General features: G+C 42.6%; 1 protein-coding gene across 2 annotated transcripts in view; it reads right to left on the minus strand.

Annotated features, from left to right (window-relative positions):
• The window catches only part of GOLIM4 (golgi integral membrane protein 4), a 327,568-nt gene that overhangs the window by 167,334 nt on the left and 133,760 nt on the right, over window positions 1–26,474 (minus strand). For both annotated transcript variants that reach the window (XM_078665887.1, XM_078665888.1), the window contains exons 2-3: window positions 9,799–9,873; window positions 2,643–2,692 (exon numbers count right to left, since the gene is read on the minus strand). In XM_078665887.1, the coding sequence (XP_078522013.1) occupies window positions 2,643–2,692; window positions 9,799–9,873 (125 nt within the window). The remainder of the gene's footprint in view (window positions 1–2,642; window positions 2,693–9,798; window positions 9,874–26,474) is intronic.

Consider the following 26,474-nt stretch of genomic DNA (forward strand, 5'->3'; position numbering starts at 1 on the left):
TCACACTAGCTGGAAGCCCACTTTTCGTATGGGTTTCCAGCTCACTTGTCTCCCACCATGTGAAATCAACTACTCACAATGTGCCTGAGTGAAGGTATTCAATACTGTGTGACACACAGTGAAACTGTGTGAGTTGGCAGGTTTGCACCCATGAGCAATTGGGTGCATATATTACACCGATACAGTGAAAGCACTTGTAGTATTACAGTGCTTGGAATAAGAAGGGGGGGGCTGAGGTTCTGCCTCCACGTATTGTCTGGGACAAGGAAACAATAACAATACCATTCTTGGCACACAAAAATGTACCGGTTGCTTCCGGTTGGGTTTCTGACCAAGTACAGCATCATCATCCCTATTATCTAGTGAATAAAGAGCATGGCTGGACCCAACGATACCATCCAATCAGAAAAGCTGGAAGGTTTACCGGCAGGAGCATCACTCAAACCTCTAGAGCAGCATTCGCAACCCCAAGCCTGCAGGATGCTTTCAAATCCCCACTAGGGGTTGAACAGTTTCATTGCACACAGCCTCTTGGGACCTTTCTAGGGTCAGAAGGCCACCTGCACATAGCAATAGAGCAAAGGGTGCCCTTTCAGTTTTGTATTGTGTTGTCAGCAGTGCTGCACTAAATCTACGAGTTAGAGCATGCACTTCAGACTGTTCAATGTTTCACATGGATACCACAGGCTTCATTCCATAATTCGGCCATTTGAGTTACTGTTGGATGCAACGCAACCAAGTATGCATGCATGTAATCTATTAACACTAGCAGAGAGACAATTAGGCTTTCCAATCTCCTAAACTGAACTAAACCTCTTGTACTACAATATGATTGTCCAATGTGCCCAAGCACAAATGTTAGAACAGATATGAAACCTTATTTTTGACTGGTGAGCCAAAACTAGGAAGACTGCAGGCCTAGCTGGTCTGGTTGCAGAAATCTAAGTATTACTCCTGCAGTGCCCCACCCTCTCCAATGATAAACACAGGGGCCCATTCAAGCAGTTTAAGAGCAGAACCTAGTTCTGGATGTAACTGCCTTTATTAACACGCTTCTCTGCCTTTGTAACTGCCATGTTGATGCCAATGTTGAGGCAGGGGACCTTCATCAAACTCGCACATTCCCTGAACTCACAAGCACCTGATCACTCCACTAAAAACATCATCCTCCTTGTAAAATTCTCCAATTCACCTAATAATCCCTCTTGTATTCCTCACGCTCTCAAGGCCATGCCAATCTACCCATCACTGGCTGCTTCAGCTCATATTACAACGTCTGTGTCACTAAACGTTCATAACCTCCTATCTCAACCTTCGGTGTGATTAATCCAGTTCATTTACATAAAGCCCCACATGGCAATATACTTAGGACAGTGCAGTGTGTCTTTTATATTTGCCTAACTGCATCCATCCCTCGAAGTTTATTACCTTGATCTGGGCCAAGGAAAATCTTCCTGCTCCACACTAATCTGCTCCCGACGCAATGGTAGGCATCAACTCTGCAGAAGCTTGCGCACAATCTCTTCTAATCACTTCCACAGCGATCCAAGGATTCAACAGCCCTCTGGCCATCCATCTGCTCTTTCGTCTGACCTTGCCAGCCTAGATAACACTGGTAAGGAGGGGTGGCTAAGCTATGTGATGACGTTTCTTACAAACATAGGCCACCGGGAATACTATGACGATCCCACAAGTATGAGCCACGTTCCTAGGAAAATCCTTAAAGGTATATGTATGAGGTATTTGGGCGACCTAAGAATTAATACAGAAATATCAAAGAAAACTGTGGTTGCACATCAACTAATAGTAACCTCAGATTACATGCAACCATACATTAGATTGAAAATGAGTGATTTTGAGAGGTTCTTACTGACGCCTTTTTAGACTAAATCTGTTACTTAGATCCCTTAGCTTCCCAGTTATGAATACTTGGTGTAAACAACTTATTAAGTGCCCTTGTGATGATCTGTCTGAGCAGTCAGACATTCATATTCTTTTTTTCTGTAGATTTTACACAAATCCTAGGAGGAGATGGATTGTGCCCTTACTGAAGATTATGGAATGCAACAAATGTTGACCTGCTTTTTTAGAACTACAAAGATTAGATAACATTTTAGCCGTCGCATCTCCGTCTGTATATTTTACATTTGTTTTTAGCTTCCGAAAAACGATCATCTAAATGAACTAAAATAAGACGGGCATATTTTTATCCCTGTTTTTATTTAACTGTGTTTTTAAGGACATTTTTTGAAATGTGATGACTTATCTGTACTTTTATGGTTGTTTTTATCTGATAACTGAATAAAGTTTAGACTGACTGACTGACCTTGTTCATCCAACAAAATCTTTCCCTGCCCATTCACTCATCTCAGAATTCCCCCATTCCTACAACAGCTGTACTTGCCCCACAGGCTCAACCTGGCAACCTTCTTTCAAACGCTTAGGCACTGCTTTGGACTTAAACCAGCAAAGATTTCAGGAACACCCCCTCCCCTCTACAGCTACATGTGTACAATCTAGAGACAACTGACATCAGTCAACATTCCCAAACACTTTAGCAGCAAATAAGAGCAAACACACACCTGTCTTAAGACTTCCAGCATTCCTTCCATTCACAATGATTTAAAAAATTGATGACTTACCCTTCCCTTATTTAGTGTTTCTTGTGCTTCCAGTTTATAAACGAGAAAATCTAGAAAGAAAAGATGATTAAAAAATAGGGTTATTTTGTAGTCTTCCAACTCTAAACCTAGAGAGGTGTACAAGTGTTAATTTAACAGGAACTACAGAATAAAAAAATACATTACCAGCCTTACGATAATAACGGTGATGCTTTTAAGTATTTATTTAGCACACTGACTAGGAGACAAGACCTGGAAGGCAATCACCCTGACGTCAACAGGGGCCAGCAGATGAACAACATGGGAATCAGCTTCTGAGTCTTATCTTTGCAAACACTGAGTACCAAAACCTATAGGTCCTAAAACCCCCAAGCACCTGAACAATGAACAGGACATGTGAAGGTGGGAAAAACACACATGCATTCTCAATTCTGTTGTTAGCACTACCATATTGGTTTCCTATTCCTTCCTCATGATCAAATATTTTTGTCTACTATCTCTTGCACATACTTGTTTCTTAGTTGACAAGTGTACAAAAAATCCACGCGCCTCATCGTAAAATCAGTTCATCAACAAAACAATTGTAATATCCATATTATACAATAGAACTAAATTCTTCATAATAATGTATCTCTAGATTCACTTCTCCGGGTGCAAAAGAAGAGTTATAAAATCAAATTCTTTCCACAATATCTCAAATGAAATTAGCTATCCCCACCACTTAGTAGAGTACGGTTGCAGCTCCCAAAATATCACTTTTGTTGTCTGCAGCAAAATGTTTTGCACTGTTTTATTAGTTAGCATATGATTTAGGTGATATGGTCTAAAATACGTTATCACAACTGTCTCTTTGTAGGCAACGTATTTGATTTCCAGGAACACTGTAAGTGGCTATTAATCGGATTTTTAAGGAGTACCTTACAACCTTGACAATGCATGGCCGTATTCTTAGTGTTTAATTGGATTTGAAATCTGCTGAATCTATGGCGCAAACATTATCAAGCTATTGAACCATTACAACTGCAATTAGTAGAATTTAGATGGTTGGGGGGGGCTGACAAATATTTTGGGGGGGGGCTAATTCTTCCAACCAGACAGAGTGGCTGTAAGAAGGGGTGGAAACACAACAAAAGCCTAATTTACAAGTAAATGGTCTTTTAAAGACCTGTTAAGTACTCGGGTGCGGCTGCAATTAGATTATCGCCAGCCCGCAAAGCTGTGTCAGCCCGGGCTGACACACACGACAGGGAGGGCTGAAGCCCCTGAGCCCAATGGGTGTTGCACGCCTGACATCTGACACTCTGACCCTACCTCACTCTTCCTACACTCTTTTTTACGGTCACTGATCCCTTTAAAGTACAAAATGTAGTCAAATATTTTCTATCAGGCAAATGAAGTAATTCTTTGGTAACCTAGGCACCATACCTTCTCATAGGAAGAGGGGATATGGAAACACTTCATAAATACCAGAGTCCCTCAAATAATTGCAGCTCACTCTCTCTAGACAACAAACACGCCACCTGAAAGCAACACATGGTAACCCTCTTGTCCACGCCCAAAAGACAGAAATACACACACACAGTAACTACTTCACCAATACCCACATCACCTGGATTTACACACACACACACACAGGGACTCGTTCATCAATACCCACACCACCCGAATGCATATACCCATAAGCCTCTCACCAACATCCATATCCATATCACCCCAACGTACACACATGGCAACCCTCTTGATGCTATGCTGTTTTTTCAACTCACTTAACTCTGTTTCTTTGATCCATTTACTTCTAACCATGCCCTAATCCACTAGACACTCAACTATCCCTGCTCATCACCCAAAACTTATCAGCTTGGAAAAAGAAAAATCCAGTCCAACCATATTCCTGCTCAACCTAATTGAGTGCACAATCTCATCTTCACCATACCCACCAAAATCATCTAATTAATGCACCTTAATATATTTTGCTCTTCTCCTTATGTACACATTACCTTCGGCACATTTATGCAACAGCATGATATCCCTAACTAGTTCCTCAAAACCAAACTATGCTGTACACTACCGTAGCTTTCGAGAGATCTCAAATAGCATCATTACGACTGTCTAAATGCTGCTCAAGACCTTTGATTCCAGGAATTGATCAGATCACGGAGATCTCATTTGAAACATCTAAATAAATCCTTTTGCTGCTCTCCACGCACTTACGACAATTTACAAACGACTTTTCTAAATACTTCCATTGCAAAATGCACTATGCTGGGAACCCTCTTCCTGCCTTCATCACCCTCTACCTAGTAGCCAACCCTACTACTTTTCGTATTCTCATTCACATCAGCTTCCCCAAGGGACCGCTCTGATGTCTCCAGTATTCAAGTTATCAAGACTCATCGTATCAATTGCGTTGACGTCTATAAGGAAGGAGGTGAGGGAAGGGAGAGTAGGGAACAGAGGAAATGGGAGCGAGGGAAAGGACGGATGGGAGGGAGGGGAGGGGAGAAGCGAGAGTGGAAAGGAATGAGGGAAAAAGGAGGGACGGGTGAAGAAAAGAAATGAGACCAGAGAGGAAGAAAATACAAAATAAATATCGTTTGGGCTTTAATTTGATAGGACACGTTTTAACTCAATGGTTTTCAAAGAAATCAAATAACACTACATCGGGTCAGTGAAATGAGGAGTAACTAATGTATTTATGCCAACACGTAATTCCCATAACTTTCTTCGGGAGATCAAGTCCTCAAGTTCAGAAACTGAAGGACTAAGCCCCAGAAAACAATGCGGTAATAATGTAATTGGAAAAAACAAATGGGACTCGTAATACCTTTTTGTGAGGAAATTAATCTTTCTGCGCAGTTTGGTATTAAAAGTCCACTCGTAATAGACCTATGCCTAGAAACAAGAATTATAACTGCAGACTACAGTAGTACCTTTTAAGAGCCAGTAGATGGCAGCAGAGAATCAGAAGACTTACTTGGCAGTACCGCAGCAGGTTCAGGAAAGAAACAACGATCGTTGTTGCACTGGGATAAAAAGCCCCGTGACTGAGACCTACTCTTTTATGGAGTTGAGGCTTTTTACGCCAAGTTATATTAACTATTTAACAAGCATGCCTCCAGTCCATAAGGGACCTCTTTGTTGGGGTTCCCTCTAGTTCGGGTTAAGAACAGCCGCCGTACCCTTGCATTGACTGCTCAAAGGCGATGGGGGAAGCCGCCTCGTGCCCAGGATGGAAAAGCCTCGCCCTCGCCTCGTGAATGGACAGCTTGTTGTACCTTTCTGCTGGAGGAATGGGCAGGGTGTGTGATTTCCTTTCCATACACAAAACAGCATGCGCTGGAGAGACAAGCGGGACAACCAAGTGGAAACAACTGTCGCCTGTCAAGCAAGGCCTCGTAGAATGTTAGAGGGTCTTACAATGACAGACGAGGGCAAAGTCAGAAAGTCTGGGTTTAATGTGCCAACACGTGTAGCATTAGCACATAGAAGACCGACACATAGGAGGCTGCCTTCATACACCCACACAGCCAATAGCATTAGGTGTAAGATTCATTTCATTACAAGACCGGAGGCTACCATTATGCAATCATTCTTGATTGGTGCGCCAACATGCAGCCCTTTAAAGAACATCAACACATCAAACAGCATATAGAATGTTCAGAACACATAAATATCCAGTGCACGCAGACATACTCTTTTATTCACTGCTCCCGACAAATATGCTATCTTCATTGAGTTGTTTTTTCATACATTATTATTGTAGAGCATATTGTATGTTTATTTTATTGTGCCACTCCAGTTTACAGTTGGGCCAGGTAAGCCAAGTGTAAGAAAGCAGGTCCAGGCAGTTGTAGGTAAAGCTGGTTTATTAGTTGCAACACAGCAGAATGCAGCCTCACAGGTCATGATTGCAAGACCAACTGAAGAAAAGAACAAAAAAAAAAAGGAAATGCTACTTAAAATCTGCATATCTTTTAGGGGCAGGGCAGTTCCTAAGGCCTTCCTCGACACGGGAAGCCACAGAGTCCTGACACGGGAAGCCACAGAGTCCTGACACGGGAAGCCACCGAGTCCTGACACGGGAAGCCACCGAGTCCTGACACGGGAAGCCACCGAGTCCTGACACGGGAAGCCACCGAGTTCTGACACGGGAAAGCCACCGAGTTCGGACACGGGAAGCCACAGAATCCGGACACGGGAAGCCACAGAATCCGGACACGGGAAGCCACAGAATCCGGACACGGGAAGCCACAGAGTCCTGACCCAAGCCAGGCATCCCAGGGGAATCGATGTGAACACCCACCGGATGATAACCTGCATTCGGACCCTTGCATCTCACCAAGAAATCACTTCCACACCCATTACCACACACACTTCCCTGGCCATCACTAACAGGGTTGATGCACTTGGCAACTTTCCTAGCATTCCACACCTTGCCATCTTGAGGATTGATGCCATTAGTGTAAACCTTCTGTTCCTTCATGGCTTTACCAAATTTAGGTAACACTTTGCTTTCGAAAACGGGATTGCGAACTCTCACCCAATCTCCCACAACTATACCATGAGACGTAGCTCTCCAATTCTTGTCATACCACTTTTTGGTCTTGTTTTACTTCCTCTTTACGCTACATCTCTCACATCAAACTCCTCTCGAATACAACTCCATCTCTTCTTGAACCACCAAGGACAAAAACGGGAAGCAGGATTTCTACATTTCAACAGTTTGAAAGGGCTGACTTCCGTGCTGGGGTGCAGAGTTATCTATACATCCACAGTTTCTCCCTCAACACACTTGTCCAATTACCTCCGCAGGCATGTACCTCCACCTCCAACTCCTTTAACACCCGATTAAACATCTCAAGCTGACCATTTTCATGGGGTTTGTAAAAGGAAGTAGTAACATGCTTTATGTCACAGTGCTTGAGGAACGCCTCCATATCATTGGAAGTCAATTGGACCCAATTATCGGTCACGAGGATGGAGGGACAGCTCTGCCTAGCAAACGCCTCCTTGAGAAACTCGATAACAGCACCGGTCACGGCACGTGGAACAAATTTGACCTCAGATAATTAGGAATGGTAATCCACCAAAACAAGGGCGAAACGGAGATCCACTGGTAGAAAATGAAAGTGCCCAGAGACATCAAAAGTTAATTTCTGTCAGGGTAGTTCAGGCCATTCATCATCCTCTCACTTGATGCACACACTTCACATTCCCTCACAACCCGATCAATCGTTCTGTCCGTACCAGGCCACCAAAAATAGACCCTCACCAACCGCTTCATAGCAGACATACTGGGATGTTACTTATGGGCTAATTGGAGAATAACTTCATGAATACCACTAGGAGGAACACACGTTCCACCTTTGAATAGTAGGTTACCCTCCATTTCAAGCTCCTCAGCCACCTTGTATATGGCCTCCAATTCTGGCTTAACTTCATTTTTCCTAGGCAAGCCCTCAACGACATACTTCTTTACTTCCTTCCACAACTCATCTGTCCCCTCACACTGCTCCCAAAACACCTCAGAAATACCACCAAACTCACCATCAAGAACATCCCAAATACCAGCAACCATGCCAACTTCTCCTACTTCACAACATATTTCAAAAGGCAGCAATAACAAGCAACTAATCAGTGCCGAAGAGTAGTGCAGTATTCTCGCAGCAGAGAACGGCTGCAGATTAACATCACTCCATCCCATTATTATAGCCCATTGCCAAGGGCTACACAGGTTATTAAAGGCCCTGAACCCGAGTTAACCTCATAACTGCGCCAAACGTTCCGTGCTAGTGCGCAATGTTCTATTGAGCGGGCGGGAACGCGACGGCCAACGGACGTGCGCAGCACTACCGAGGTAGTGCACACGACAGCCACTGGCCGTCGGCAGCAGCGATGAGGTTAAAGTGGGGTAAAGGGCCTTTAACAACAGTTATAGTCCGAGCCAGAAGGACTATTAGAACATTCCACCTTCAAAGGGTAGAATGTTAGTAATTAAAAAAGAGGAAACATGAAGACAAATCTTGGAATGCTGGATATCCAGGCTTATACCAGCCATTATAAGCCCGAAGCTACTCCGTTGTCTTCAATGGAGCTCTCAACTTTCCAATGTTCTAAACATTTTAAACCATGTCAATACAATGAATTAAAGACACTGGGAGTAATGGTTTTGCAGGTACCAACGCAGTTTCTACCTTTACTGCTCTGCTTTCAATGGACTTGACATACTAGCTACAACACAATGATATGGATTTCACCAAAATACACATGTTTTGAGGCTGAAGAGGGCACATAAATTCATAGGGGAGTCATAAGATCACAATGGGAGAGGCAATATCGTTACATACAATGCTTTTCCTGTATATTAAAATGTTGCATGGATATATTGTCCATAAGCTATTATGGCAATTCCAGGGTCTTGGGGACTACAATTGCATGAGGCATACGCAGGGTCTTATGCGGGCCCTAACCTCCAGATAGGTTAGAACCGGCATAAGAACCTGGGTAAAGCATAAGGGGACATAATCTAGTGCATGAGGGACCATTGTACTCCAGAATGAATAGAGCAGGTGAACCCCTCCATGATAAGACTACAATACAACAACAAAGAAGGCTTCTATACCCAGGTACACAAGGCCACTGCTGCATATGAGGATTTCTCCGACCATACGAGTATGTTTTAGCATAGCAGGATATAGATGTGTATGGTTAGGTTACAGTGGAAACATTGAGCTACATCAGACACTAAGAGACTATACCAGTATTCTATCAGGCTACAGTGTGAATTATACTTCTACATGCACACATGAAAGGCACAATAAATAAACAACCACAACGTGGATCATAAGCAAACAAATGCATTGACTGTAAAACCTTTAAAATAGAATTAGGATTGAGTTAGAAATATACTGAAAAAGTTCAATATTATGCCACAATAGCAGTGAATGGAAGGAGAGAAGAGAAGGATGCGTAGCTACCTTAATTTCCCAAATTCAGGGGGATTGTGCAGGCTTTTTGCTGATAAACCTAAACAGCTTTTCTTTAACAGATTTGTGTGTAAATAAAGCTTTTTTCAGAGTGTGCACATGCATCTGCATTCCTAACTCCAGTTAGCATCATATAGTTTAACATTATTTCTTTGCAAACATGTGTAGTAGGAAGTAGGGTTCGAGTTTACCTTCTTTTGCTTTCTTATGTTCCAGTCTTTCCTTCTGGAGAGATTTTTCTAGCCGTGACCGGTGTTCATAGACAACTGAAATAAAACGAAAATATGTAAATATAGTACAAAGAATAAAAAGGGAAAAACCATAACATTCTGTAAGGTTTCAAGATCAGCCTTTTCCCCAAAACTAAGAATTATCACTGAAGCATTTGCATAAGGTTTCACCCATTTAACAATGTGAAGCTATAATTTCACTTGCCAATCGTTTGTCAGAACTGCACAAGGTTTGAGAGAATCATTTTCTCCTATTTATAGGACATTACCCAATGATCGAAAACATTATTTGCACTGTTGTTCCAGGACCTTACATACTCTTGCAATGAAATGGATAACGGAGTCAAACCCTGTGTACACATTGACTCTACAAAAGGTAGCAAGGTCACGCAATCAAGGCTTACTCCTTGAAGAGGCACTAAGTTTGTAACTCTGAAACTGTTGACACAATAAGAATACACCAAGAAGAGAACCTAATAAACCCACGTACCCACAAAACAGCTGATTGTGAGTAGCTCAGTAAACACCTGGTAGCAGAAACAAGTTTAGAAGTGTCCTAAAGTTCTAGGTACACATTCACCTGCAAAAAGCAGGTGGAAATCTGAATGAAAATCAGGACAGTATTGGCCAAAGTTTGTTTAGAATGGTGTGGTACACTTTTTACCAAGATATTCCTTATTGCATTAGTTGTATTTCATTACCACCCAGTAAAGGCACAGAGGAACCACTGGGCGGGTAATATAGGGATTACAGCCCTTATCAAGGGCCGCTAGTAAGTGGCACCTGTGAAAGAACTAGTACTTTTCCTACAAATAAATGAAACTCTGTTTGTTTTAAAAGTATGCAGATAAACTACAGCACTGCACAGTAACAAGAGCTGGGCACCTTATAGATCAAGCTATCCCTCCATTATCATAGTACTTCACAATCTCTGCTGAAATAGACGATTTCTAGTTTGTTGGTAAGGTTATGGAGTAAACTAGAGGATCTGCGACTGGACCGCACCCTATATTCAGTCATTAAAATGTTGTACCCTGGAAGCGCGCCTACAAAGTGAGGGTAAGCTAAAAATCCAATGCTGAGCAGACCGTTCCCAACCACAGGTGGAGAAAACAGAGCTGCTTATTTTCCCTATTGCCTTTCGTGATTTACGCAAATTACACCTACAAGAAGGTTCTGAAAGCTAAACAAGACTTCTCGACCATACAGTCTCCAGCTGCCAACATTACTGTACATTGATGACTCCATTCTCGCTGCACACATGCCAAAAAGGGTACAAGCACAGATGCTTACCATAAATAGTGTGAGACTAATGGTCCTCAAATTAACTTCAAGAAAACAAAGATAATGGTCTTTGGAAAATACTGGTGGGATGTAAAGATATTTACACCAGGGATTGAAAGCTGGAGGAAGACAGCATTTTCCCTTATTTGGGCATCATTCCATCACATAAGATAGACTGCAAATCAAAATGGTTTTTGGGAACAAAAATGCAATGGAGTGAACTAGTCACATACAGCAACTCTGCAGTGTTTGACAAAGGATACTTAGCCACGAAGACATTCTATTTCAGGTTCAAAAGTCAAAGCACATTTTGATCCCTCAGTTTGTCTTGTTAGCTACAATTATTGAGTTACTCAGTCTTCCATTTTCTGAATAACTCTTTCCAAGAATAGCCTTTCCAATTCAAACAATTTCAGAGCGGTTGCAGGAATACTCCACACTTTATGAATAATTGCTACCTACAAGTTCTAAAGAATAATGTGTGAAAACAGTTGCTGAACGAGTTCTAAATACATATGGAAATTGTTTTTTCAACACTCCCACCAAACACTAGTTCATGCACATTCAATTTATATTTGCCGCACCCCATTGTTAGTACAATTCTCAACAATGTATGTCCAAATAAACAGGTGCACAACACTGTGTGACTTTCATTGACATGGGTGGACTTTCCATTAAAACTCAATTAAATCTCAGACTATATCTAAATGTGTATGGAACAGTCGTGACATCCTACCCAAGTTTATATTCAAAACCATAAAGCATTCAACAGTAGCTTGAAAAACATAGTTTCTGATGCTGCATCAAAGCATGTGGCCCTATCGTATCCACTGTGCCACAGGCAGTGCCGTCATTCAGACCAATAGCACACCAGATTGAAAAGAAATCAGTCTCCAAGTCCTCATCACCGATGCTACATTCATAACTGTGTCTATTGCTATACGCCAGATTATTTTCTACCTGGATATTGTTTGTTTCCACAGGATTACTACATACTGATAAACGGAACAGTAGCTATTACCAGATTTCACTGGAGATTACACATTTGCAGAGAGCAAATGTTTCATATACTTGCAATGACATTAGTTTGTAAACATCAGTTTGTAGGCACCTTAGGTACACACCCTTCCGTACCCTAGGACAATTTTCTTTTTACACCTTCCATCCCCACATTCTGAACTCCTTACCAACAATCTGGCCTTCTGCTCTCAATTCACACATGTTCGACATTTACTTGACAATTAAATCCCTTTTGCTGTCCTATATATCTTTTAAATCGTAGTCCTTCCAGCCACTGAAATCAGAGGTACGCAACATATTTTTCTCAATTTTCTACACTAGTGGCACTAATCACACTCTTAATACAGAAGCATATTTTCTGTACTTTCGTTAGTACCCAGTACAAAAATGTTCATCTTTCTACTATGAAAACACATTATAGCAGCTCTCTTCCCAATTCCAATATTGTAAGCAATGACCTTCCGTCTTCTTAGTTAGTTTCACATGTTCAGATAGGTATCAAAGGATTACAAGCTTCTCTGCAGAACAAGCTCTAGCAAAGCCAATCAGTATTGACTTTGTCTAGGTGTTCTCATTGTTTGTGGAACTGTGGCACAAGCACAGATAAATTCAACACTGATAGACCACCATCTTGGAAATGTGATTCTGAATACATTCAGGCTGGCAATCGCCTTGCATTAAATACCACATGACAGCCAACTTGGAATGTAAAACCTTAAGTATACAAAACAAATTTCCAATATGGAGGCTGCGCAGCATCAAGACTCAATGTGGCAGCCATTTTGGAATGGTATAACATTATTTTGCATGCTACTTGTTCAACAAGTACATAGAACAGTGATGACAATCTTGGAAGTAACCACAATTTATTTACAAGTTTGCTATTGACTTTGCCAATACTAGTGAGCCTGTATAAACATTACACTGTCAGTAATGGTGGGTGGAGACTTTCGAGGGAATGAGATAGAGAGATAGACTTACACAGAGCCACAGAGGTGCTCTGTGCCTGTGGTGAAGGGAGTTGGATAGAGCAACAAGAAGCAGACTTGGGTGGGGAGAAATAACATGGCTAAGGAGGGAGAAACAATGATGACTAGTGCGGGGAGGGTAAAACAAGAAAGAGTGTTAAACAAAGAACAAGCACTTACAACAAGCATTAAAGTTTAAATTCCACGGAAAAATGAAAATAAAAAAATAGTTCCCTGACATAAGCAGTGGAAGAATATACTTAACCAATCAAAAAGCAGTATGAAGCCAATATGCTCCAGAGGAGGGATAAACACAGTGAAGGCATCAACTGAATCTGGATCAGGAAAATCAAACAGTCAAAAAAAGCTGTCCGATTATGAGCAAGAGGCATTCCCAAAACCCCTTTAAATATATGTTAAAGCAAGGGTTACAATGTCTGTAGTGAGGCCGCAAAAACAATTGTTTTTTTTGTCTTTGTCAGAGTATCTCGCCTCGCCAAAATGTTTGTTCACGTCAAAACCAGTGCTTCCTAGGATTCCAATCAATCAAAATGTCAACAAGAAGACATTAAGGTGGATCATTTAATATAATCATTGGATAAGAAACTCCATATTCTCAATTGAGAGTAATGTTACAATGTTAAGTAAATAAAAGCAAAGAAGTGCAGATACATTTAAAACACACAAAGGGCACACACACGGGCATGCAAACGTGTATAAACAAAAACATGAACCTCATCAGACGTGCAACCTTACATACTGCAAGCAACCCAGATGTTTAGAATTTCTAAACATGCTTAGAACATACTCCACTATAGCACAGCAAGAAAACACACAAAAAAACCAAAAAAACATGCAACACTTGCCAAAAGGTCCAAACTACAATAGCTCTCTCTGCTTTAAAGGGGGGAAAAAAGACAAAGAAATCTCAGCCAAAAGATCCTGCGCTTCCCCCTGGTTCTAGCATCATTCAAGCGCCTAAGGAGATCACAGATGATCCTGCCGACTCATGTTCTGTACACATGTAGAGAGTCTTCTATTCATGTCCCTCCTTACAAAATCTAGTTTCAGAAGGACTGCTGTCCAATTTCACTAAAGCGATAGAGAGGAAGATAATGGCTCATCATACCTGCCACCAAATGGAACAAACCACAATCACAACTGCTCAAATCGAAAATCCTGCTCATAAATTGAAAGAACACAATCCAATTCGGTCAGACTGTCTAAAGTGAGAAGCTTTCTGAATGCTTCATGAACTCATGTTTCGGAAACAGTGGCAGTGCATGAATGGGCTTTATATGTATTAACATCTACTAAAGAAAATAAACAGCACAGTGTGTCCTTGAGGACAGCATCAGAGCTGTACTCAACTATTGCTCATTGAACCATGAACCCCAGTGAGGACTGTGCTAGGCCACTCCATGGCCCTTAGAAGTGCACTGTAATGACTGTGTGCTGACCTCTCTAACTTCAGACCTGTGAGCTGTGTCCAGGAATGACATTTGTGACACACAGTAGGTAGGTGGCTACTCAGTAGAGCAGTGATACTCATAGTACAGCTCGGGGGCCACTTGCGGTCCAGCAGACCTATTCATGCGGCCCCTTGGGGGACTACAGCATTGGTTTGCGGTTTACTAGACTCCGCTATAACATCGAACATGGAATAAACTAAGGTGATCTCATTTTTTTTAAATTTCAAATGTGTTTATTGTTTTCAAATGACTGTAAACACAGTTAACACATAACATGGTCATCAATTATACAGTATGTAAATATCTTAACAGATCCCGTCAATACACTTCCATTGGCCCACAGCGCTCTAAATGGTTTATCGCAGTACAGTAGAAACAATGCTTATTGAGTCCGGCAGGTGTCCCACGTTTCAAAGGATGACACACAGAGTGGGTCATCGACAGTAAATAGGCAGAAAAGAAAAAGGGTCGGTCATGCAATCCTATAAGGTAACATTTCACTCTCGATCATGCAAGTTTAGCTTACTCCATGTCACTGTTCTAGTTTGTGACAATCTCAACAGTCCCCCCCACCCCCGGTGATATATCACTATAAGGGACCTATTGCTTCTGGACAGATAGGGTAAGATATGAGAACCATTGCTCAGCGTATGCCATGGGGTGGCACTACACCGCCCAAGCTAAGAGGTGGGTTGCAATCCAGAGGTAGGATACTGTTCATGTCACATTGAACAGACAAACCAAAAAGGAAAAATGAGACCAAAAAGGAAACAGAGGGAAGGGGGGGGGGGTGGCATGAAGGTCATAGCCCAGCGTCTAGCCATAGTTGCATGGGGCATGGATGTATGAGAAGGGGCGCTGGGGGTGATGGTGTCACTGAGGGGGAGGGGGTTAGGTAGAACATCTCTGGTCTATGTGACAGAGAGTCCGCACATTAGGGGGACTCAGCACCCCGGGGTAGAAGAAGGTCATCAAAGAGTTGCAAAGCATAGGCAGGGTGGGGTAAAGCAACAATCTACTAATTTCGAGAGGTGATCTAGTAGTGGTTGCCATATGTGTGTAAAAGTAGTTTCAGAGTGTGTGATAGAACAAGTTAGCAGCTCCATTGCAATAGTGTGCAATAAGTGAGTGAACCATAGTGAGGTGGAGGGTCGTAGGTTTTTTCCACTGCAAGGTGATAGTTTGTTTTGCTGCCCCCAGCATGTGCAGAATCAGGCGCCAGTCAGTATGTGTCATAGCTTGGAGGGATTGGGGCCGGGCCCCTAAGATGGTTACTTGCGGCATGTTGGGCATGGACCCCACCGCTTCTTTGATATGGCTCAGCACCTCCTTCCAGAAGAGGAAAACAAGTGGTCAGGACCACCAGCTATGCATAAAGGAAACCATAACAGAGTTGCACTGCCAGCACAGGGGTGAAGGGGGGAACATTTTCTGTAGTCAGGCTGCGTTGTAATACCAGCGGGTCATAACTTTGTAGGCCGTTTTGTACTGGGATAAACTTTTATATATTTTAGGGATGTCGTGCCAGGGCGGTTTCAACTGTTCTGGTGGGATGGCATCCAGAATGTCAGAATGCCATTGCCCTTGATAAGAGTGGAGGGACATAGTGTTGGAATACTGTAGACCCTGGTAAGTACGTGAAATAAGCCCCAGCGAGCCATCAAAGTATCGCAAAAGCGCCTCAAAGGGGGTGAGTTGGTGTGTGGCCCCTTGTGCATTAGTGGATGTGAGCAGCCAGTGTCCAAGTTGAACGTTTTGTAGTCGTGTTGTGGCAGGGAGATGATAATCTTGAACGCATTGATCAAAGGTCTTAAATGATTCCCCTACAAAGAGATCCCCGATTGGGCGGCAGTTCCCTTCTCCCTAGGCCAAGATGGAGTGAGGTTGCAAAGCTTGAAAAAAGTCAGGGTTTCGGGATATCCGAGTACTGGGGGAGGGGAAGGTAGTGAGACCCCTAGTGATAGCGAGCTTGTCCCATATATCCAAGACAGTTTTTTTGTAGGGGTGGCAATGTAAGCACTACTGTGTCTGCATGCCACTGCTCTGTTCATGTGGAACCACCTTTTTTCGCTTTCGTTGACCACCCATTCCAAAATGTAGCAGAGGAGAGCTGCCCAGTAGTAAACAAGCAGATTGGGGCAGGCGAGTCACCCCCGATTTCTGGGTAGCATACATGTTTTGTTGGAAAGTGATGGACGGCCCTTTCCCCAAATGAAGGTGTTTATATTCCTCTGAAGATTCTTGATAGCAACATGGGGGATGGGAGAGGGAAGGGTTTGGAAAAGATAGATCAAGTCCTCAGAATCGACAACATCACCAAATTGAGTAGCCCAAGCCACGACATGGGAAGTGGCCGCCAGTGCCTCAGGTCTTCCAAAACAGAGCATCTGCATTCAGGCCAATTAGCTTGGGACCAAGTAGCCAGCGTGAGTGTCACATTAAGACCCAGATACCAGATCGAGCGGTCGCCCATTGAAAGAGAGTGAGTGGCTGCATTTCTGAGACCTCCTGTGGGGAAAGTGGTAAGTTCAATGCCTACTCCCCGCTGCATGAATGCCATGGGGAAGGGGAAGGCCCACCGCTGTGCTCTAGGCACGGCCTGAGTCCGTCACCACCAAGGAAAGCCGGCGTCTTCCAGCCAGCCCTCCGAGATCCACGCAGGCTTACAATAGGGGATCTGCTGCGTTGTCTTCCGGGCCTAATCCGGCCCTCGATATCCTCAGCGGGGAAAAGGTGAAGCCAAGATGGCAGCGCCTCAGCCCCGTTGGACAGGCTGCCCTCACACCATTAGGAGGGCAGGCGGGCGGCCCTTCCGTGTCCAGGCTCTAAAGGGATGGGGAGGCCCCTACAGGATGCCCAAGATATTCCAGGAGGCAGCCTCCCAGCCCCAAGAGTCCGCTGCCTCGACTCCCGCCTGACTTAAAGATGGCGGGTCCGGCTGTCTCCATCTCCCAAGGTGCACCGCCAGAGCAAGGCAGTCCGCCCCCGGCATGCGCAGGAGGCAGCTGATGACGTGTGGCAGGTCAGCGGAGGCGCCGCCACCAGGTCCCGGGTCTCGATGCCGTAAAATGCATCTAGGCCGGCTGCGGGAGGGCGGAACTGCCGCGAGGCATGGCCTACTCCATCAGCAGCCCTGCCATGGCCCAACCACTTTTAAAAAAAAACTGCGTTAACTTGCAGAACTTTTTCACTGTAGTACATCCAATGATATCACTGAATTGAGAGGATTTTTTTAATGATGGCTTTTAAACATGACTATAGAAACATCCATGCTTCCACTGACAACAATGACAATAGTGAACTAAGAGGCAAGTCAGTTACGTGTTGTTATTGGACAACATCATGGTTTATTAAATCAAACACAAGAGAAGGAGAAAGAAGCAGAATAAATAAAAACCAACCAGCCTAGGATCACACAATTTGCTCCAGTGGAAAAGCTGGGATTTAACTCAGGTTTTCTAGTTTCGCTTGTGCAATGCAGCCACATGTACACGCTTTGCCTCCCCTACACCCACATTACAAACCCCAAATCGTCCGACCAGCACCCTGCCAGCATTAGTGCGGTCCTCGCTCACACCACAGACCATATTTTGTGGCCCCAGAAGAATGTTTTGGAGTACCCATGCACTAGAGTATCCGATCACTAGAGGTAAAAAATAACGTTCAAAGGCACTGTAAATGAGAGGATAAAAAAGGAATAAACATACAAAATGCATTAGTGTCAAAGATAAGTCAAGGGCACTGTAAATGCGAGCATAAAATTGAAATAAAAATACAATTTGCATCACAGTGACCAAAAACAATGATCTCAAACTGCACGAGATGAAAACATCAACACTTGCCAGTAATTTATCAAAAGAAGATTACAGATTCAGCCAGAAGCAAAGGGTTTTTAATCAGGGTTTGTCACCTGTTCTATTTATCTCTTCAAGTCAAGGGCATCAGTCACTGCAACGTAGGTCTCCCCGCACTGTTGCAATAAAGTATCAAGCACACACGGCAATGAATAATTTGATAACACTCTGGCATGAAAAGACGTGCAGCGAAACAGGGAGATGTTACAGGAACAACGACATCACAGTACTTGCAAGCCAACATTTCTACCATGTAATGGAAACTTTGCATTTTTTTTTAACACAAGCAGAATACCCGAATAGTGTTCTATAGAACTAAATAAACGCTGCAGTCAGGGACACAGAGAAAAACGCAGGGGTGGGCTTGGGGGCCTTGAGTGGGATAAGCCACACTCATAACAAATCCAGATCTACCGAATCTCTCAACTACACTACTCCAGCTACTGTAGAATACTTCGTGTAACCGAAAACTATAACAACCGAAAACTATAACAACCAAAAAAGGATAGGAAAGAATGCAACAGATATGGTTTCGATTAGGGAAAAAAAAAGGAAAAAAAAGGAAAAAAAAAGGATTATGCATGGGCTTTCAAGCTGGGTGTACATATGAACCGGTGTATTTTTCCGCATGGGCTCCGATGAGATTGTAGTTGGTGCCCTATTCTGCAAAGTAACAAAAACTGGAGAGGATTTTTTCCACTGATGCCGATTGGCCCTTGTTGGCCATAGAGAAGTAGGATAGATGTCAGGGTCTTTTTGCTAGAACTAGCCCAGAGGGAGTTAAGTGTTTCAGATCACAAAAGCGGTTAATGTAATCCCCATGAAACTAATGTCCTTTGAGGAAACGAAGAAGTGAGTGCTTGGATTTAGAATCCCAAATGGTGGGACAAGCGCGGCACAGGGGCATTTCTATTAGTCCATTCAGTCTTTTCAACAAAGCTTTTCAGATGTAGCGAATGGACAAAGGCAAATGGCTGCTTGTTCAAATTATCTCCATCAAAGTTTAGGACTTCCAGACCAGCTTCCATCCCCCTCGCAGTTTTTATAACTGTCCTGATATAATGCAAATTTTTGGAAGAAGGGAGGTACGGTGTAAATCACCATCAACCCCCATGTAGACATAAAATATTATAACATATGCTTTTGTAAAGTGCATGCGGACTCCTTGGGGCATCTTGACATGGGATGGCAGGTGGTTATTGTTAGCAAACTGAATGGCACTCATTTTATTGATCCAGGATGGTTAAAAGACTGCGCGGACCAGATGGCATCTGAACCAGAGGTCAAACAAAGGTTTCTGGAGAGAATGCATTAGGCCACCAAGTCACCAGAACCCATATCCATCACTGTGCGGCTATGGCACACACTTCCTGCATGTCCGCCAATGCCATCTGCCCTTAGGTGTACACTCAAACCAGACTCACTTATGCACCCCAAAGGAGAGAGTAGACCTCCAACTTCACGGCTACTGAATAGATCTAGCGCTATGAACACTGCACTTAAGAACAGGACCGGACTAGGGAAGAAGCTCAAGCAAAAATACTCAAGCCAGTCCTGCCGCCTTTGTCTCCTCACAGAATATCCATCCAGCTCTCCTCTTGCTTTCTCTTACTTACTCTTCCCTTCCTCAGTCCTGATGCCTCCTCTTGCCAACTGCAATTAAGCTTGGGGAGCTGGGAAAGGTGATAGAGTCACTATGAGCAGACCTTGGCTTTCAAAACCACCCTGGAAAAAACCTGGTGGAATAAAAGGCCTGTCCAGCCCGGCGCACGCCAATAACATAAGAGGGAGCAAGAGAGTGTAGATGGCAAGACATGGCACCAGACATTGGGAAATTCACACTTACAAAGACCAGACTTTGGAAAAGATCAAAACATAGATCATGGAGGTTGGGTGTTCATGGGATAATGAAAAGACTCCATACTTTTTTATACACCCAAGCTGTTTAAACCAAACGATGTTGGCAATTATCCCCTTCTTTACCAATAAATATACTCAAACATAATTGAGTCAGTTGCATGATGGATGGCTTCACATTCCAGTGTTTTGCTAGCCCGGGGCTCCGAAGACATTATCCTTGGTTATGCAAGAGAGGAAATGAGAAAAGATATTCTTTCTTCTGGTGCATACGTGTTGAATATTTTGGGTCTGACTCATTTTCTGATCTACCTTACACTAGGACGCTCAAAAAACACACATTTTTGCAAAATGCAAGAGCATGGTAGTAGGTATGGAGCTACTGAGAAAAATGCAGTGAACAAACAACCTTGAGGGCATTAAGAAGCAATTGAAAGTGGAGCACCGCTGGCAACCTGCGACAGATAAAGGAAAATTCTGCACACGCTGCATCATGTACCAAAGACGCTTGGGAAAAGAGGCTAAGTACGTGAACAGGATCACTTATAAGCTCAGTAGGAAAAATGTGGTTCCTTCCCTGCCGAAACATGACAATGTGGCTATTGAAGGCCTTCCGCCGGCCGCAATTTGTGCAGGTCTTTGTTAAAGTACAAAATGGGGGTCCTAGGTGCACAACCCTTTCCGCAACAAAAAAAAAGTAGTACTCGCTAACAGAAATATAAAAAATAATAATAAAAACTGTGTGATAATTTAGAGAATAGAAGTAGAAAGTAAAGATACTGCATAAGCCACCAGAGTTGCCTTACTGCAATACTACCTGGACTATCACACCATTCCTCTTGTGTGTTGAGGATACACAGCCAGAGGTTCTCCGTAGAGTCCTCCCATTGGATTCCAGAGATCATGCGGTGCCCCCATTTGTATTCCAATAAGATTCTGCAATCTCCTCCATTTACAGAAACCAGTGCAGTCAGCACATTGTTGTTTCCGGGTGACTTGGTTATCAGCAGACTATATTTCACATCAGTCTGTGGGAACCTGCTGTTCAGGCGCTTCCCTGACGACTATGACACAGTGAGAAATGGACTCAACGCTAGCGGGTCTTGGAAGCACATTGCTTCATATTATCTATTCTTTTGCTTACCTGATGGCAGCAGGTTCCATTTAAATGTAAATACCTTAAATGAAGAGGAAGCTAAAACGATTTTTCAGTTGCAGAAAATCAAACAAACAACTGCGAAATGTATAACCAAGTTGTAAACAGTGAAGAAAAGAAAAAAAAAGACCCACTATAAAAAAGGATGGAAATAAAAAGGCAATTAAGTTCAGCAATAGAAATAATATAAGACAAAGGTATCTATGCACTAGATGTTTAACGAAAACAATCATGGACAACTCAATCTTTTTTTTGGAAGAGGATAGGCCCAGTCAGGTACTCACTTTGCTCAAAAGCTGAGGGGTAGTACCACAAATGCAGACATGGTACCATGATAAGGTGTATTGTGTATTGTGATGGTGCTCTCCTTTTTGGGAAGAGTCTATTGACCGGTACGCAAGTTAATAACACAGGTTACAGTTAAAAACGATGCTCATGTTTCCCGCTGCCATCTTTATGCAGGCATCAGTCGAGCCTTTCCACCAATACACGGCAGGCGCATGCAGCACCAAAATTCTGTGCTATGGGGCCGAGAACTCACTGCATCTTACAGCATAGAACACAAGCACTGGCAAAGCCAAAGGGTCTGGCCAAGCTGGTGTAACTTACGCAAGGCCGCCCTCAGCTTGCAATAAATACTACAAAGTAAAACAATTTCACTGATGTGTTTGTTTTACGTAAGGGTTTTTAATTAACAGACCTTTCATTTGTAGTGTGCATTTTGTTATTATTTGTGATGGAAATTTGTGTCGGATTGCTCAGCCCACTAATGCATCCACTGCAGGAATCTGTATTGGACTGCATGGTCACAGTTTCAAATCCTGGCAGGCCCACTTCAAGGTTGGAAAATTTGTACCAATGAGTGGAGTAATAATAAATCTTTATTTCAGTCAGAACCGAGATATCCCTGGCTGGAATGAACATGAGCTTTACAAATACACATTAAAAATAAAGACATAACCGGGCAATCAAATCACAGGCAGCTATAATGTCACTAAAACAATTCATAACAGCAAGTTCAAAATGGAGGTAGGAAATAAATCCCCATTCAACTGAGCACCCAAAGTGCTGACAAAATAAATAGTGGTCATGTAAAGATATATTAAAAAAAAAAAAATTAAAAAACACCCTGAAACTTTTTTTTATTTAACTTACCATGAACTATTTGTTAGTGGCTGTGAACAATGTGCACAGGCTTTCGACAGTCACTCAAAGTGAAGAGAGCCAATGGGTAAAGTAGGCTGACCCACTGAACTAAGAAGCAAAATGTGAATGACAATTTAACAGACCAATAGAAGAAGTGCATTGGCCAGAAGGCCCTCGATGTATATTGTATATCATTTGGGGGGGGCGACGGGGGGGACAATAGCCTACCTATCTCACAGACCAGACCTAAGAACTAATTGGAAAAAACATACACAAGTTGAATGTGTAATAAAGGCAATACACTTAACCTTTGAATAATAAATAATCCAACGAAATTCTGTTTGAAACAGATGTGACACTCTTGAAGCTTTAAAACCTTCACCAAAATGTCCACGAACCAATAGGTTAAATTTGCATACAGCATCATGGGACTAAATTGCTAAAGGCAAAAGAAAATAAGGAGCACAATTAAGTAACTACTTCCTGCTGCCTAGCTCATTTGCTAAAGGTTCCCTCAGGAATATTTTTTTCCCAATTGGCTCTGAAGCATGATTAAGCAAAAATGCAAAAAGGAAGTACAGTACTATGCAAGCTTACAAACAAAGCGCGAACACGTCCATCGCTCAGCATTTATAGAAACGAGAACCATTCTACCAAGCTTAACGAACACACACCAGAGGTACAGAACTGGAAGGAGTGCTGCAAATATCCCCTTACATTGCAGAACAGGTATAGCAAGAGCAGCGGGATTGGAGCAGCAAGAGTGGAAGGCGTTTTCATTTACAGAGGACGCATAGAATGACAAAAGTAGTGCAACAGTCAGCCTCATGGAAAAGGTGCAGCATTAAAGAAGAGACAGCACAACAGATGCAATGCAACCATATGTCTCTCACAGAACAGATTCAGCTTGTGCAAAGCAATGAACAGGCCCTCAAGCCTGCAAATGCTAGGAATACCTTTCTCATTCTCCTCGCCAATCACCAGATTTCACATCAGTGATCGAGATGCAATACAAAGGTGCTAGCGGGCAACCTGCTGAGTCCTATAACCATGTCTAGGATGAGGAGGCGCATTCCAAGGTACGGGATGGTCCTCAATCCAGAAAGATAGTCCTGAAGACTGATGCACCATAGGGATCTATCTGATCACGCATGGAGAACATTTCCTGACCACAACCTCGTTGCACAGCCTCAGCGACAAAAGTTAAAACCTAATAAACAATTGCAGGCAAAACTAATATGTCAAGCTTTCTTTTAAAGTCCTGACTAAAACATTTCAAAAACACTTTGTACAGCGAAAACAAACAAAAAACAAAATTGCAGCGATAGCTTTCAGTATAAAATGCATCTAGGGAATTAAAAAAAAAAAGTTAATGTGGGATGATTCTGGGTACTTTTTAGATGTTAAATAGTCCCTCATTCATTGCAATGAAAAAAACTCAATAGGAGGTGGAAGCATAAATCAAACAGGAAACAGAATGAGGTGAGAGCATAATACTCATGGAGCAGAGTCAAAGCTAACTGTTTATATGTTAAGAATTAGTAACAATAGACCACAGCAGACAGCTGTTCTGTCAAGCCAGAGGTAAACAAATATATATAAATAGGATTGTCGATTGGTTTGAAACCTCACTATGGTGCCCTACAAAACAGAATAAAAAGAGGGAAGGGTGTACCTCGCCACACAGCCCACTCACACCTAGGGCTTTCTTGAACTGCAACGTAATCGTACAGAAAAAGACATTAGTGGTTGTTGTAAGTGCTCGGTGCCAGGCAAATGGGCTGTTGCTTCCTTACCATGGCACACTTCACAAGTAATCCACACCTGGAAACAAGCTGTGCATGTTTTAAAATTACATCTGTATAGCAGAATCATTGTGGGCGGACTATTACTCAAGTAAAAAAAAAAATCAGAAAAACCTAACACTTCTGTGGTTGAGCTATGAATATGGATACCGTTTTCTAAACAACCTTACAGAACGCGTTTCATAGGATATTTACATGTAAACATGCACAATAAAACAAACTGCCAGTTGTAGGCCTAATTTCAATAATTAGGAACGTGTGAAAAATAATGCATGCCATTCATACCCAAAATTACAAAGCAATTACAAAGGAGTTTGATGCTGTGTCTTCAGTAATTAACATTTTGGGAAGGGATTTTACCTGGAATCAATTTCATACTTTCACATAGTCATTAATCCCTTAATTGCTGTTTCAAACTCACTGCCAAGTCGTGTTCTTATGTCACTGGATACTCATACACAAACATTCATATCTGCACCAGGAGCCAGAGGGTGTTCCCCTCCATTACATGTGTGAAAGAGGAACACAATATAACCACAGCGGGGTGAGGTATACCAGTCACACATACTCTGCTATACCCATGCTACAATCCTAACATGTTGATCGCCCTTCTTGTGCCAGTCCTAGCTGAGTGATTGAAGTTTTACTTCACGAGACACACAAGTTGTGCATACGGTACATACTGCAATGAAGGACCGTGGCGGGCTGCAGCAGGCACCGTGCACTAGAGTTGTGCTGCATGCCAAGCACCCGTGCATTTGCATGAGTGGCAAACAGCCATAATATGATGTGGAGCATCAAACCCTTTTCTTGGATTTCAATCTAAAGACCTATTTTTTTATATTAGTTATGGATTGTGCTCTATAGGCACCAGTGCAACCATTGCATGAGTTAGATAATCTGCTATGCAAAGGATAAGGGGGGGGTGGGAACAACAATATTAATTGTATGTCACTCAAGTCGAAAAGGCTGGTATTCCAAACAATATGGATGATCTTGGAATTGTCTTATGTCTGCTACCGAACGAAGATGTAAACAGTTAGTCCCAGCGGGATGGCCTCGGTTATACAGAGACCTAGCCACATACCATTAGCAGCCCACATTAATATTGTGAGATGGTACTTGCTGGCAGATCATAGGAGTCTCGTTGGGTGGAACAGTGTAAATATTTTGGAGAGTTATTTCAAGGCTATACCATGCAGGGAGTTGTAGGCTAGATAATTTCAATGCTCTATTTTACTGGCAAGCAGTGGAGTAACTAAGTGCAGGGATAAGACCGGATCTTACAGAGCAGATAAAAAGAAAGTTGCCAAAATGTAACACTCTAAAGTTTACTCAAGGAGTTCCCTATGATGACCCCTGATACTCACATTGAAATATGCACGGATTTAAGTGGCCACTGAAAAGTTAAGCTGGAACCACCACAAGTTTGTAGAAGCAGGAAGTATCCTACAGAGGCGACAGATGGCAAACAAACATTGGAAATAGGTTTCGCCTATGCAAAAGCTAGTGACTTTGTCAATGTTTTTTTAGACCTGTGGCCATTGAAAAGTTAAGCTGGCTCTGTGAAAGTGGGAAGTATCCTACAGAGGTGACAGATGGCAAACAAACATTGGAAATAGGTTTCGCTTATGCAAAAGCTAGTGGCTTTGTCAATGTTTTTTTTTAAGACCTGTTGCACACCAATGCAGACAGTAGGAGGAAGGAGGGACTGGAGACACGTGCACGCTTAGAGTGCATGTAAAAAAAGAAAAAACACTCTACAAAATGAGAAAAAAGGGCCTAAAGCAGATGGTAGAAAGACACTAGCCTGAGACACGAAGCAGTACTTGGTCCATGCTCCATGGAAGCAATGAACACTGAAGCCTCAGGAGGTATAAAAGGCAAGCAGAATGCAGTATCGAATGAGAAGCACAGAAACAAGTGACATTGAAACAAATTAATGGTAAATAATAGTTAATAATGGTAAGTAATGGGCAAGCTCTAAGCCAATTTTAAGCTTTTTTTTGGTTAACGAAAAGTTTTGCTACCAGCACAGTCTGAGACGAAACCTAAAAATGCCTGCTTAGTTACAG

Source organism: Lissotriton helveticus, chromosome 11 (assembly GCF_964261635.1).
Source record: "Lissotriton helveticus chromosome 11, aLisHel1.1, whole genome shotgun sequence".
In the NCBI taxonomy this organism is placed as follows: domain Eukaryota; kingdom Metazoa; phylum Chordata; class Amphibia; order Caudata; family Salamandridae; genus Lissotriton; species Lissotriton helveticus.